The sequence below is a fragment of the Manacus vitellinus genome, unplaced genomic scaffold (genome assembly GCF_001715985.3).
Source record: "Manacus vitellinus isolate BGI_N305 unplaced genomic scaffold, ASM171598v3 scaffold_10_pilon, whole genome shotgun sequence".
NCBI lineage: Eukaryota > Metazoa > Chordata > Aves > Passeriformes > Pipridae > Manacus > Manacus vitellinus.
In genome coordinates, this window is record NW_021938838.1 from 506,218 (window position 1) to 522,073 (window position 15,856).

The window sequence follows — 15,856 nt, forward strand, 5'->3', positions numbered from 1 at the left end:
CTCACCTAATACAGAAGTTGTTCAGACTTTGTTAGTTCCACAAGTAGCTTAAAATAGTCTGATTAACTTATTTAACTAAAAAGAAGGGATAATCTATAAGTGTTGATGCTCTTTTTGTAGAGCCTGAAGAGAGCTCCAGTGATGAGGAGCAATATTACAGGAGAAGAACGTGGGACAAATACCGACAGGAGGTTCTACAGGAGTTCGGATACGACGAGATGGAAGATTTGGGTTCTGACTGAAAGTTCTTTTTTGAAGATGAAACGTGTGCTGAAGGTGAAACTCTGCTGTGGTAGGAGAATGCAGCATGGGAACAGCCAGCTGCAGCTGGCAGATCTCAAACAGATGGGTGTCTGTGGCCACTTGACAACACAGATTTTTGTTCGAAGCACAAGTGTTGTACAGAGGTTCTGAAGGAACTTTTTTTTTCCCCAAAGCTCCCTGCCCAAGCGTTTGTTCCTGTAGTGCCCATACCTCCATGTCATACATGTATGACCTCCACGTCATACATGGAGGTGCTGTTGGCAGCAGCCCTTCTGGTCATGGCTGATGTGCCAGGTTTCACGAGAAGTGTGTGTCTGCCCTGATGGCAAGTGAAGTCCTTGAGAAAGGCACTGTCCTAGTGCTCTCTACTGTATTTGTTTCTAAGTGTAAGTGACTTTCTTTACAAGTGTTGGAGCATATGAAATGCCCTGACCTGTCCATTGCTCTCCCAGTAGTTTTACTGTTGGAGTAGAACAGTGCATGCTTAAATTGTAAATAAAAATGTTTTGACTAAGTTTTCTGTACTAAAAGATCATAAGAAGTTGGTACAGCAGAAGCCACACCATCTTAACTTGCATTTATACACCTTTAAAACCATTTAATCCTCTGTGTTTGAACACACCAAGTGTTTCAGCACTATCCTCCTGGAGTCTGTAAAGAATGGCTGATAGGATGTGAGATCAATGTCATGCAAGAGCTTTAGGCTGCAGCACTGGCTTTAGGCCAGTTAGTTCTGACTGGTAAAGTCAAAGTAGTGGAGGCAAAATTTTTTCATTGTTGGTTTCAGAGCAAGGTTATCTGGCCCCAGATAACCTTTGTTACCTTTGCCACGACCCGTGCCTGTTGAAGCTCTGCTTGTTCACTGGACAGATGGCTCAGTTTGGGTACTGAATCTATTCCAACCATTTACAAGATTAAAAAGCTGGATTAAAATGGCTAAATTATAGTTTTTATTTAGTAGTGAAAAGACCAGACATGTTTTATGCACAGTTGGCACATAACTTCCTCAGCTAGAATTTAACTCCCTTAAATCCCAATGCTGCTCCATAAACGTATCCCAGGGCTCCATTTGATGTTAGTCTTCACCATCCACCACCATGTGCCCTTCTCTGCACTTTCTAAGATAACCTTGGTCATGGGGTCAGTGCAAAAATCCAAATATTCCCACTGTTATTCAAGTGGCTGATGAAAATGTGGTGCACCTTTGGAAGTGTGCATTGCTTCAGCCATAATCTGATTACAGGATTTAGTTCAGCTCAAGTGCACAAAACAGTACCTGTGGCCAAACTCAGATCAACTGAGGGAGACACTCTGAACTAAGGTAAAGATTCCAGGTATGTTTCTGAAGTACATCTCACTCTTGTAGCCAAAGAGGCTGCTGCTTCTTGCCTTTTGCTGCACTAAAATTCAGTATTACAGGTGTCCTGAGGTCAGACTTACAGCTATGAAATTACAAATATTACTCATTAGCATGCCTGTGCTGCAGTAGTACTTTTACTTCCATTTTTATTTCTACTTTCTCTCCCTGTTGCTTAGCTTTCAGGATCTAGTTTTTGCCACAGAACTTCTGCTATAGAGGAAAAAAAAAAGAAAGTGGTTTCTTCTGTGAGGTAGTCTTTTTCTGATGAGCAGTACTGATAGTAATAAAGGGAATTTTCTGACTGCTGAGGTCATAAGGCTACTGTGTGTTCACTGCAACAGCTCAGAAACAAATGCTTACCTGCTTCAAACTGAACATATTTTTTATTGTGAAAATTTCATAAAACCTAGCAGAAGTTCACCAAAAACAAGTTTACAAGAAAGAATCATCAAATGTTAATCAAACTTTTAGTGCCAAGGTGCCTTGTTGATTAAATCTTTGCCACGGTCAGATGCCACATTCCACGTAGTATATGGCATAAAATACTTATCTCTAAGGGAGAAAAGTTGGTTCAGTCTTTAAATAATGGAGCACAACTTTATTCATTTTTCTTCTCAATGACGAATTAGGTAGGTAGTTGTAACCAGTTGTCTTCTGGGGTAAGAACTGAGATAGCACAGCAAAACATTTCATGCAAAAATCCATCAGAATTAAGCTGGAAATGACTTGGTCTTTTGAGTCAAAGTGGTTTTCAGTCTAACTTAAAAATGCATTTACTTCACTGCCTGGCTGTGCAGCAATTGGATTTGATCTGGGAGCTCTTCCCATGCTAACACAGTTCTGAGGGAACCACTGACACAGCTGCTGTGCCTGACATGGGCAGATACTCCTCATCCCAGGAAAACACGCCCTGCCAACACGGCCCAGTTCAGGAGGATGACGTGAGGGCGTGAGCTCTGTGGGAACCCAACCGTAAGGACGTTTTCAGGATTTCTAAAAGACCACTGGAAACAGTTTTCCCATTTTTTCCAGTTCTACCTCTTCCCTTTATAGTTGTTTTAACCGCTGTATCCTCCCTCCTGCTTCTCGTAATGGCTTTAAATTTTAGTTGGATTTCCTTTCTAACTTCTTTTCCTCATTTGTGTCCATCTCTGTTAAAACACAGTAGCAGAGCAGCTGCACCTTTCGTGTGACTGCACCTGCACAAGAAATTGGAGACATGAGAACAACAGTCACGAATCTCAACTCTAATTACACAACAAATGTGACTAATGACAGCTGTCAGGAACTGCCTCACCTCCCTCCAGGGAAACAAACACTAAGAGTTAATACAATAACTGTCTTCCACTCAGTTTTCTTTTTTTAAACAGATACTATTTAAAAGTGTTCTGTTGACATCCTACAGTGTTCTTCTTCTTAAGCACCCTGCTCTGTGGGTACTCTGCTGGGGGCTGGGGTCAGCCCCCCACAACCCCTTCCATCAACAGACCCAGATTCACCCTTTTAGTTTTCCTCTTTCCTAACAACATCTCCAGCTACAAAGAAACTTACCTAAAATCTTGTTAATAAATTGAGGTCTCCTCGATGCAGGTAAATAGACTCCCAAGAGAAAGAATGGAATTCCAGATAAAGCAATGCCAATTCCAATCACTGAATTTATAAAGTCGCTATAGAGTGGTATTACTACCAGAAATATTGTGCATATACAGAATAGTATTGGGAAAGCCAGGCTCAGCTGGAGACAGAAAAACAGAACAGAATGTTATTGTAATATTCATTGCCTACAAACACTGAGATACAGACTTTTCCCTCTCAACCCCACTTTGTGAAATTATCTGCTCTTCCTCTTATATATCTGGCTATTTAGAACCATAAGCAAATTGCAGAATTATTTTTAACAGAACTGCTGCTAAAAATTGCAGAAATTAACAACTATGGTAACTCTGCTGTGCTGAAAGCAACTGTATAGTGGCAGGAAGTGTTTCTAGAAAAGTCCAGTAGAACTTGGGAAACCAGAATGACTTCTTTGTGAGGAGTATTAACTCAAAGTGTGGGAAGGTCATTAGAGGATTGGATATCATCAGAGCTAAATGTGGGCCACGTTGACAGAGATTTCTAATGCAAGATAAAAAGCTGACTCCTATGTAAGCCTATAGAGACATTCTCTTGTTGACAGAGAGAAGGGATACTGATTGAACTAGCACACAATAATATACTATTCCAACAATCCCTGACTCTTCCCTAGCAGCTAACTTTCATGGTACAATATAAAATGGAAACCATGTTTTATGTCCTGATCAATTTGTAACCTTCAGACACAAGATGTATGGTCCAGATTTTAGACAGCACTTCTGTGTTTTTATATATCTTATTACATGGAAGACAGGGATTTGAAACAATTGTGTCATAAGGGTTACCTTAAGAGGCCTGGGTCGATCTGGTTCTTTCCAGCGCAGATATAATTGTCCAGCAATAGACAGACCAACAAAAAACCAGTAACTGAAACTGAAGTAATTAATAAGCTTGAAGACATCTTCCACAGCCAGGTAAAAAAGGGTCATAATACACTGTCGGGAAAGAACAAGTGTGAGAACAACAACAAAACACTGAAACTTACTGTTTATGCTGCTTTTTGCTTAAAGTAACACCTTACACTCCTTGGGGTTTGGCATGCTTTTATGCCTCACAAAATCACTCTTTCACCAATCACCTTGATGACAGCAAAGTTGAAGTTCTCTCTTGTGAATTTTTCAAAGTCTTCTTTTAAATAATTCACATCTGAGAAGCTGAAAAGGAAAGCAATACCAACTTACATTGAAGAGCAGTGCTGGCACAGGTGTGAACCTCCCTATGTGGATCATAGACAGCAGATCAGGAAGGTGACCTTCTCGAGATCCTACAAAAAACAGCCTGAAAAAAATAGTGAGAAAACACATGGTGAGGCCACAGGGGAGAGGGAATGTATTAAAGAAAATAAAAAAATAACACCAGTATAATATTTACACCACTCAATTTCCATCCTTTAAACTGGGATCCTTAAACTTCAACTCTTCTTTTAGAGATGTACTGTACAACAACCATTAAAAGATGTATAAGCTTTGGAAACATGCTGTTAACATCTGTTTTTAAAAAATCATGCTACGTGTAAAATAGACAACATCTACAGTAACAGAAACAAATTTCTGTTGTTTCACAAAATAGAGGAATAGTTTTCACTGGCCACCAGAAGAGCTTTAGGTCACTAAAATGGTGTCACTCAAACACATGCTGAAAAAACCACACATAATTTTAATATCAACTCTTCTGTATTGACTCCCTCACCAGATGATGTTCCCATTTGCCTCAATAAATCTATTTAAAATTTTGGCTAGTCACATCCACAATCAGTGCTCAAAGAAAAGCTTCTGTACTGTATCCTAAGCTTTCTGACTGCAGCTTCATAGCAGTAGCAACTTTTTAAGGTTTTTTCCCAATAAAAAGTTTTAAAATACTGATTTTAAAAGGTCAGTAAGTTTTAAGCAAATACATTTGAAAGTAAGAACTTGCTAGAATTATTGGACCAAGGAAAATGGAAGGTAATCCAAGTAATCAGAAGGCCTGAGGACTCACCACTAATATGATCTTTAATTGTGCTCTGTGTGCTCTCAGGAATGCTTTGGGGAAGTAGTGTTAACATCCACAGAGGTTTATTTTATTGTGGCTATTTATTACAGGTTCAGTAACAACAGTATTTTTGCCACTGTCAGAATAGATGAGCATAACAGTAACATGTAAAAATATTGATGATCATTTGTCAAACTGAAAGAGATGCACTACCTTGATGATGCTAGAATTGAAGCATTAAGTCCACCAAAACAAGAAAAGGCTACAGCAATGGGGATTGTCCAGCTGAAGCTACCAAATGCCTGGTCAGCAAATGTCTGATGAAAGGGAAAAGAAAAAGGAAACATGAAAATACCTGTGAAAAAGCTTATGTAAAACAACGACATCAGAGCTGTGTAATGAGTTTGTATGGAAAAACAGCAATACAGTAAGGACAACCCATAATGCAGCACAAAGAAGCACACAGCTTTCTTATTTATTTATGAATTCTAAATAAGCACAGACTTCTTTAGCCAAGCACCTGAACTCACATTTTCTGCTCACAAAAATAATGCTCACAAATTAAAACAAAACAGTCTGAGAATTTTCTCAACAATATATTTTATGATCTAAATGACCTACAGAACTCATCTGAACATTCTCTGGACTACAGAGAATAAAGGACAAAAATGTCATTACATGACCAAAAAGGGAAGTGCCATATTGCAGTGGATAAACATAACCACGTAACCAACATCACACCTACTGTTTAGAGACAGTATTCCTGGAATCTAGATTTATTTTCCTGCTTTTGCAATTTCCTAAGCAACATCTTCCTCTCCTTTAGCTTCCCCAGCAGGGACTCTGGGCTCTACTCTCCCAACATGGCAAATGACAGAGCAAGTTCTCTGATCAGCATTTGTTAATGCTGCTGGACAATACTGCCAGCCAGCTGTGGTGACTTTCCATGACACAGCTCTAAACTCAAGAAATCAGGAGCATCAAAGTTTCACAGCAAGTGGTAAGAGCCACTGATTACCAGTGACCTTGGATCTATAACAAAAATGGGTAATAATTTGCAAGATACTGTCCTGGTCAATTCTGTTCAGCCTCCTGGATGGAGAGAAAAAGGGAGAGAGACTCAGAACATCAGACAACACATTTGAAAAATGAAGGCATTTCATCCTGAAAACTGAGGGTATTGTAAGCCCCACCTTGGTGTGAGCACTGCACACATCTGAAGGTCAGCACCAGTGTGGAGTCAGGCAGAAACCCCTCAGGCTGTGTTCAGAGGACGTGGGGGGAACCTTCCTACCTCCTGACCTAAACTGCTTCCAGGATTGCTTTCACAGAAGCAAACCAACAGTCATGGTAGAAAAAGAATCATATCTCCCTTAGGCAGCATGAGATAACTATTTATAGAAACAGAAAGGTACATACTTTTGTAAGTACCTTTCTATACCTAATACCTACTTGTATTCAAACAAACCTCAAAATTAACATTTTACACCTTAGCAGGCAGCAGTAACCTAAATGTTTGTATGAACCTTTCTCTAAATCACCTTCTAATCTCTCTCCTCTTTTTCAATTTCAGGATCCTCAGACATACAAAGCATATATAGTAGTTCAGCCTTCTGCAGGGCTGCCTATTACAAACATTTGCTTCAGTTTTTAATATTTTAGTATTTTGAAACACCTCCCCCTTGACCTCCCCTTTAAACCAGTGGTCTTCACCATAACATTTATGAGCTAAGGAGCTCAGCCAAAGGTGGTCAGCATTCAGAACTGGCCTTTATTTGTACCATATAAAGTTATATTGATTTAACAGTGGTCAAATTTTGATTAATTACTGCAGGAACAAGATCATCAAGAGCAGTGCATTATGGTCTGATTAATGTTTCTGTAGGTCAAAAAAGCCTAAATGACTTTATATAGTTGGGGGGTTTTGTTAAATGAGTGTTTGATTTTCACAAGACAAAACCCTGTATATAATGTCAATCTTTAACCTATAAAATGCTGAGAAATTCACTGACATAAAACAAAGCTTGGCCAGCTCAAGTTTCCTGCTCTTTGCCAGCACTGACAAAATGCTGTGCTCAGCACATTATCCAGGTTAAGGTTAGAATCCAGCTCTGCTTAGCTGTATAACATCATTTACACTAAAAAGCACTAAAACATCCTTTTGTGTAATTTAGTTGAGCCTCAGCAAAGGCAGATAGGATTTCCTGCTGCTGAAGGACAATGCAAACCATACAATCACTTCAATGGGAACCTTGCCAAAAGGTTCAAAGTCAACACCGTGTTAGTCACCCTGGTTCTCAAAGGCACCTCCCTTCCTGAGCTCTTCAGTTTATACATACTAGCACAGGTTCCCTCAAAATGGAGCTTCAACATGGGGATGGAAAAATGCCCAGAGATTCTCCCAGATATTATAAAAATCAACACAGGAAAAGTATAAAAGAACTAATCCACATACAAATTCTACTTCCTGCTGAAATCGGGACTTCAGTTTAGCAAAAGCCCATGCCCTAGGAAATGTGTTCTGTACACCATGGGTTACCAATTCTCAGTCAACTGAAACTGCAACTAACCATTCACATTATTGTACAGAAAAGATTTCTGCAGCCCAAGAACAAACAATTATTAGAACCCAAAGTGCTTCTCCCAGATCCTTTTTGGATCTAAATGCAGCTCTGAGACACCCTGATGCAGAACGTGTTTCATTACGACCCAGTGACTGAACTAAGACAACTTCTCCAGACAAGTAAGAATGAGGACAAGATGAAAACTCTAATAGGCAATTGTTGTAATAGTTTAAAGGATTATTTAAACCTGGACTGCTGATTTCTGAAGCCAAACAGTAAATGAAATTACAAGAAACAAAACTGAAAACGGTTGGAGGATTTCTAAATATACAAAGCTAAGATACAGAGTTCACTCAACAAGATGTTAGAGAATTAAGATGTTTAGTAAGATTGCCTAAAGGATAAGCATTTAGATAAGTAATATTAACGGCTAAAGTTAAAGAAGAGAGAGAAAATGTATGAATGTAACCTTATGCTGAAGGATGCAAATTATCTAATATGTCATTTGGAGAAATGTTTTCCCCCCAAAAGGCATTCTTTGCAAGCATTTTCCATTTCCTTTGGAAACATCTAGTAATGGGTCAGGGTGGAATGACAGGTGCAGGACTAACTCCAGGGCCATTTCCATCCCATAATGTATATCTGAGTTTTCTAAGATATGCTAATGTTGCCTCACTTATCTTGGAAAACAACAATCATTCATATAAGCAGTAAACCCCACAAATTATATACAGATCAAAATGTTAAAGATTCAATGTGTTCTGGATGTTCTACAACAACTGCTAATCAAGCTGAAAGCCTAAACAAGTAATTTCCCTACATCTGTACAAGTGAGACTCTTGAAAAGAGAACAGCACAGTGACAGCCTTTACCAAGCACTGTCATTTCCAATGTACTTTCTAATGCTGTGGGTGGAATTCCTGACAGAGCAAACGCTGGAGGAACTTCAAGAATTAAACTTTTCCCTAAGTGAGGTAATGTAAAAGACTATTTTAACTGAGAATGATCTAAAAAAAGTTCAGCTTGGTTTGCCAAGTAGATCTGCCTGTAAAATGATCTTTCAGCAAAACAAAGTTGAAAGGTACCTAAACTTGGGCTAAATTTTCCAGTGATCCTAACTAGCTTAACGTGACACATAAAGAACCACCTGCTTTTATACAGGTGTTTCTGACAGGGTTTCACCCTCATTTCTAACAAGTTCACATACCAATACTCAACACTTGAGTACAAATTTATAAATCCTTCAACACCCTCTTTTCAACAGATGCCAAGAAATGTCTTCTCCAAAGCTCAGCTATCCTGTCTTGTGACCAAGGACAAACCCAAAGGTCTCTGCAGTGTTTCTTGCTGAAAGAGTTATTGAAGTGTCAGTAAAAGCAGCCACAATAAACATTCACTGTGTGCGTGTGTCAGAGGATTATTTTGCACAAGAAGGTAGGGCAAAGAAAAGTCCAACAAGCAATCAAATTATCAAGCACATACACCAAGTGCACTGTACCAAGAGAATAAAAAAAGGGGGGGAGAAGAGTTAGTGGCTGCTTTCTGCTCCAACTGCTATTGTACAGTCACGGATCCTCCACGAATGAGCCAGACCTGGGCTCCCAACTGAACCTCTCACCAGTTCCACTTTAACTGCCACTGCTTCTGGGAGTGGGGAAGTGCATTTATAAAAACAAATGAGGTGGCACGAGGGGAAGAATGGAGCATTCTCAAGGGTATGTGGAGGATGACAGAGGAGCCTACCTGGAGGCAGCTCTAAGCAGAAGCATTTAGTCCACCACAACAGGAGAAAGTCACCACTATGAGGATGGACTTCGTCTTGGGTTCCTTCTGAGAAAGTCTAAAGAGCAAGAAGGATTAAGAGATTAAATTGTCATCTCTGCTATAGTCTGACAAGTCCTGTAGTCCAGACTTGAACTATAACTGCTTTTACCAGTTAGGAAACAGAGATTCAGTGGCTGATACAACACTTGCAGTTACAGATAAAGTCCTTTAATGCCCTCCCCTCCATCGGACACGTAAGGAATACACACATACACGCACACTGGAGGACATACACCTGCATGGTCCCCTTAGTTCTCTTTTTTTCTTTCCCAAATCAACAGGGAATAAAGATGAAGGAAGATGTTTCCAGCCATGCACTTCTCAGCTGAACTGCTCTTATTTCATCATGGCTAAAATGTTACATTACTCCCAGAAGAATGGGCAAAAACTGAATTACAGCTTTGTTTCAAGACATGAATGACTGGTTTAACTACATTTTCTTTTTATCTTGGGTTAGTTTGATCTCATGATCATCAGCTGGTAACTTGTGCATGGTTTGCAAGAACACTTTTTTGTCCTTTTAAAGGTCCAACCCACAGTTCTGTACAAACAGGTTGAACTAAAATGAGTGTGAATTGCCCTGTGTAAGGAGCTGCCCCAACAATCTGCACAGAATGCTGCCTCACAGTCAGTCACTCAGGCACACTGATGGTTAGCAGGACCCACAGTCATGTTACAAATCACAAGATGAGGAGTGTTTGTCACACTGAGCTGCACACAAAAAGTGCACTTAGAGGCACACAAAAAATGCCAGACTACACTGAGTGTGTGTGGAGCTGCAAGCACATGCTGGGCTGGCAAAGCACTCAACAGGATTGATTGGAGGGACAAATGCCAAGAGATTGTAGTCTAACATGAATAAGAAACTTATACAGAACTATACCCAAAGATTATGAGGTGCTTCTATTAGGAATGTTTAAAAGGCATCTTTTCAAGATCCTATCGCACAGGAGCTTTTCCAGGCTCAGTTCTAGAACATTCTTACCCTGAAAATCATACAGAGCAGTAAGGGGATTAATATATATATATAGTGTATATATATATACATGCACACACACATATATAAGCACAATCTGAGTGGTATTTTGGAAGTGCAGGTAATTCCACTTTGACATTTCCCGTGAGGTAGAGCATAAATACACTCACACATTACAGGAAGATTTGTCAGTCAGAGCTACAGTATTTTTTCTCCATTTTAAGCTTCTCAGGCCTCTAAGGTGCTGTTTCCTAAAGGAACCAAACTCTGATTTAAGGCAATCAGGAAGCTGTCCATGCAAAAAAAAGCCACTGAGTAGATGAAGTTCTCCTACTGCCACAGATTACATCGTCAAGATACTGTATGACATCTCTCCACCTCGACCAAATTAGATTTAACATCACATATACTAAAGAAAGAGTGCACATCAACCAAAAACAGTCAGAAAATTGTAAAGTTCCAAAAGAAAGCAATTTAAATGTTCGTGTTTCTTGTAATTCTCTTTTCAACCACCACACTGCTGATTTATTTTGCTCAAACAGACATAATCCTCTCCTTGTATTATTGGCAATGCTTTTTCTAGGAGAAAAAGGTACCAGTGCAGTGCAAGGGCCAGCATGGAATTCCCTCCTCATCTTTAGGTCACTGAATACAATCTTATGGTAAGAGAAATCAGCATTACTCTGCTGCATTAATATATTGCAGGTCTACTGCATGTAACATGTCTTTTCTGCATGCCCCACATTAAGATAACAGATGTCAGCTCCTACAGTAAAATAGTTTTGTTCATGTTTTCATGGAGGTGCTGAGGATACTTGATCTAAATTTTCTCAGGTGTTTGTCCTGTTCTTGGCATTTCTAATATCTAGCTGTTGAACAGGAGTTCAGTGTTTTCCAAAGTCTTTTACCCTTCTCACATTGAAAATATTATATAGCACTATTTCAAGTTCTGGATCAGCTTTTCAGCTTGGACTCCAAAGCCAGAGAACCACATAACTGGCATCAGGAATGCTGCACTGGTAGTGAATTACAGCTAGCTCCAAGAAAGAAGGCAAATGACTTACTAAACAGCTCTCCTCTAAAAGCAACCGCCTGCCCCTAATGAAGAGTTCTTCAACTGTAAGGTACACAATGTGCATTTCATCCAAAGAAACCTTACCGGGAAGTGCCAGTGCAAGCAGAGGATAGGAACATGACACTGACAGCCAAAGACAAGCAGCTTTTCCTCTTTAGAAAAGAAGCCAGTGACTAGCCAAATGAAGGAGAGAAGTAATCTCCAAAAGGTCTCAGAATAACAAAAATTTCTGTTTGAATTCAGTTAGAAAAGAGAGACTCATCATTTATTCAGCTATACACCAAAGAAGAACCAAACAGCTAAACCACAGCACTTCCCAGTGGTGTGTTTTATTCCAGTTCATGGAGGGAGCAGGTCTGCTCTGGAATATGAGACCACCAAGGTAAATTGGATTGATCAACCCTGACTCATGAGAAGATATCTGAAGATGCAACTGCAATCATCTCTTTATCCCCAGCTTAGTGACAAAGCTGTACTGCTCCACAAAGACAACCACCAGCTATGCAGGACAACCAGCTGTTTGCTTTAAGCACCCTCAGCTCTTCCAAGTAAAAGAAGGAAGCTGCCAAGTGTCCCCTCTGGTATGACCTCAGTGCAGCCCTGCCCGAGCACAGCAGCAGGTAGAGAGGCACGGCACTCGGGGGTCTCTCCTGTCCCTTCACAAACAAAAACCACAACAGCAGTCTCAAATGAAAAACAAAGTTGTTCAGTGACAGTGGAAGGTGAGCTGTCTGCTTTTACTGATTTGTGTTTGTGCTACAGAGTAACTGCTTCATGCCTAAGGCTGAACAGTAAAGGTTGTGATGGTTTGCACAAGGAGGTAAATCAGAAGGCAAGTGTGACACTGACAGGAATCTTTGAAAAGGGAAGTCATTTGACATGATCAGCAACCATCTGAAGAGCATTTGCAGAGATTTTAAGGTACCTGTTGCTGTATTATTCAAATTACTTCAACAAAAAAGCTTAAAAAAATCAGTTTCTTAGCCCCAGCATTGAGACTATATGACAATGAAGACAATTTTGAAGTAAAAGGAGGACATTTTATCACTTCTTTTTTATATAATCCCTTGGTAAGATTTCACCTCTCAAGAAAAATAGTAAGCAAGGTGATATTCAAAGATACACTCATATTTCTTTTACTTACAACTTTTACTCCCATCATTCAGAAACTAGAAATAGCTTCCCCCTCGCCCCCTTTTTACAGCTCAAAGCCTTTTGACTGAAAAGGAGAAAGCCACTCCATTCCTTCCCAAAATAGCAACAAGATTAAGTTTAACTGCTGCTTTACTACATGAAGGACTCTCAAATGCAGAAATATTACTACCATGTTTCTTTAAAAATTCATTAATGTCCTTTTCACCCTACAATTACATAAAAGGCAATAAGGAAACTACAGTATTCGGTGTCCTGTATCACATGTAGAATATGTGAGCAGATCAAAGTGGCTCATTTTCATCAGATTAAGTTTCTTGAATAGCTTAATTCTCACCTCCTTTCTTCATTCATCCACTAAGCACAATGCCCTAAGTCTTCTTAAAGATTCCACTGAGGATAAAATTCTCTTCCACCACCCAGAGAAACTTCACCATAAAGACTTTTACATTTTTGTATTATAGAAGGATTTTCAAATACAGTCATTAGCTTTTTCCCCCCACAAATTCACTAAAAACTATGGGTGCGTGATGAGTATTTGAATTTGGACTGCCTGTACACTTTTGAAGCAATTCTCCAAATTATGGCCACTTACTGCTTTTTGGTTCCATTGTTTAGCACCAGAGCTAAAGGGAGGTTCCCTTCTGGACCAGGCTAAATTAAGAGGAGCTGCAAGAGCAAACCTGCTGCACTCCCCACTGCAATCCAAGCACACCCAGCATTCAGTGCAGACCTCACCAGAGGTGCAGTGCACGTGTCAGACCCTCAGGGTCAACTCTTCCACTCCACACACATCCTTCCAGAGGCCCACACAACTTGCCAATGTATTAGTAGATCAAACCTAAAGTTGGTTTCATAAAGCTGGGCAATTGAATTTATATCAGCAACAAAAGGAATCTTCAAGGAATTAAGTGTTAAGTACTATTGAACTTCAGCTGCACTTTCAACTGATCCTTCTAAAAGGGACATAGGCAGCAACAGTCAGAAGACCATTGCTGATGAGACAACTCAGCAAAAATGCCTTTAGATAGAAAAGTAGCCTGGCTCAAGTTCAAGTGTTTGACAAACCCAAGATCTAGTCAAAAATTAAGGTTCAAGATTTCCAAAGTCGTTCATTCAGTTCCATTAAAATTAGCCCAAGAAGCAAAACTTCTAAAATAACTTTGGAATGCACAAACCTATTTTTTCATTCTTATCCTGGTCACTTAATATCTCTGCATGCAATTAGATTGACTAAGGACTTGATATCATTCTTATGTCTTCCTTTATTCTCCTCCATGCCCAGATGCATCCTATACTAGACAGGAAGACCTAGTCTGTCCAGTTCTGAGTATTACAATTCCATGTAAAATCACACAGCAGTGTACAGACATAAAGGTACAAATATATAGTCACTTTTGGTAAAAAAAACAATGTCAAAGAACAACTAAATGAAGCATATATAAACCCATAAAAATGTAGGCCTGGGTTTCACATGTGCAGTGAGGTCCAGGCATTCCTCAGCCCTCCTTTCTCTGGCCACCAGTGCTGGAGCACTCCTGTGTTCAGACCCAGGCTGGGCAGGCCCAGGGAATCCCTGCCCACCTCCCAGGGGGGTCAGTGCTCCTGATCCCTGGAGCTGGACAACCTCTGGGATGACACGGGCACAGCAGGCACACAACACTCCCAGGGAATCCCTGCCCACCTCCCAGGGGGGTCAGTGCTCCTGACCCCATCTCCACAGGGCTGGACCACCTCTGGAATCCCTGCCCACCTCCCAGGGGGGTCAGTGCTCCTGACCCCATCTCCACAGGGCTGGACCACCTCTGGAATCACTGCCCACCTCCCAGGGGGGTCAGTGCTCCTGACCCCATCTCCACAGGGCTGGACCACCTCTGGGATGACACGGGCACAGCAGGCACACAACACTCCCAGGGAACAGGCTGGATTGCACTGGAGAATGTCACTGCTGCCAAAGGAGTGTATTTTCCAAGTTTTATTAGGAAAAAAGCGGTGTTGCTTTACAGAAGTCAGGCCACACAGTGGACTGTGGCTTTTAGATTTGTCTGGATTAATTAACTATAGACAACTATTAGTAATACCATTATTGGTCACTGGAAGGTAGTTTACATGGGATACTATAGCCTACAACAAAAATAAATACTCATGGATATTTTATTACCCCTTAGCATATGCTTATTCAAAAATAAATATTTTCTGTCCTTCTTTTGTTTCATTCTGAAGTGTTTTAGGAAGTCTTTCATAATATATTTCACAACAAATTTGTATTTGCACATTTCAGCTAAAAAGATGTAAAGAATTAAAGTTTATTTACTTTCAATACATTTTGTTTGTGTAATTACATTTGAATTAAAACGTCACAGCCCACATTTACATAAACTATTTTGAAAGTTCACATTAAATATAAATATTTGTGAAGTTTGAAATAAAGTCAAGTAAGTGCTTTTGTGGAACCATTTGCCCAAATACCTTAAAAAAGACTTTCCCAGTTTGCTAAGCCAGTTTTTAATCACAGTAATCCTTTGTGGGAACAGAGCAAATACTTCCTTCATTTTGATGTATTTAAAACTCTCTGTCCATTGTCTAACTACTTAAATTTTAGAAGCCAATTAGGAACCTAAAAGGAAGGTATGGTATTATTTCTTTTCCTCCAATTTAAATAATCAAAAAGAAGATTAAATTTTCCCAAGCCTCAACTTTAAAGGATATAGTAACCAGAACTATTCAAATCTTTCACTAGTTACAGGGGAAAAAAACCAAAACCTTCACTTTTGTTTAATAACTAGCTTAAATATAAAACATGTTTCGACCAGCTTTTACTTTTAAGAAGCTTATACATTTTAATGGGATTCCAACTTCCTTCCACATACAGAAATGACTTTCAGAATATTCTAAGCTGTTGGAATGAACACTGTTGGGCAGCCAGTGCTGTGAGTTATAAAGGTGATGTGTGTCCCCCCTGGGCTGGCACAGCCCATGTACAGTGCTGTGAGTTACAAAGAGCAGACCCCAGGCTGATGTGTGTCTGTCCCAGCTGG

The 15,856-nt window shown here is 39.9% G+C and overlaps 2 protein-coding genes across 2 annotated transcripts in view; one reads left to right on the forward strand and one right to left on the reverse strand.

Moving 5' to 3' along the window:
• The window catches only part of SLC7A6OS (solute carrier family 7 member 6 opposite strand), a 5,713-nt gene extending 3,778 nt beyond the window's left edge, over window positions 1–1,935 (forward strand). The window contains exon 6 of the mRNA XM_018085180.2: window positions 121–1,935. Within this exon, the coding sequence (XP_017940669.2) occupies window positions 121–242 (122 nt within the window). The 3' untranslated portion in view covers window positions 243–1,935. The remainder of the gene's footprint in view (window positions 1–120) is intronic.
• Window positions 1,851–15,856, reverse strand: part of SLC7A6 (solute carrier family 7 member 6) — a 23,789-nt gene continuing 9,783 nt past the window's right edge. Inside the window, exons 6-10 of the mRNA XM_008933396.3 lie at window positions 5,441–5,544; window positions 4,438–4,534; window positions 4,042–4,191; window positions 3,176–3,359; window positions 1,851–2,823 (exon numbers count right to left, since the gene is read on the reverse strand). Of these exons, the coding sequence (XP_008931644.1) occupies window positions 2,729–2,823; window positions 3,176–3,359; window positions 4,042–4,191; window positions 4,438–4,534; window positions 5,441–5,544 (630 nt within the window). The 3' untranslated portion in view covers window positions 1,851–2,728. The remainder of the gene's footprint in view (window positions 2,824–3,175; window positions 3,360–4,041; window positions 4,192–4,437; window positions 4,535–5,440; window positions 5,545–15,856) is intronic.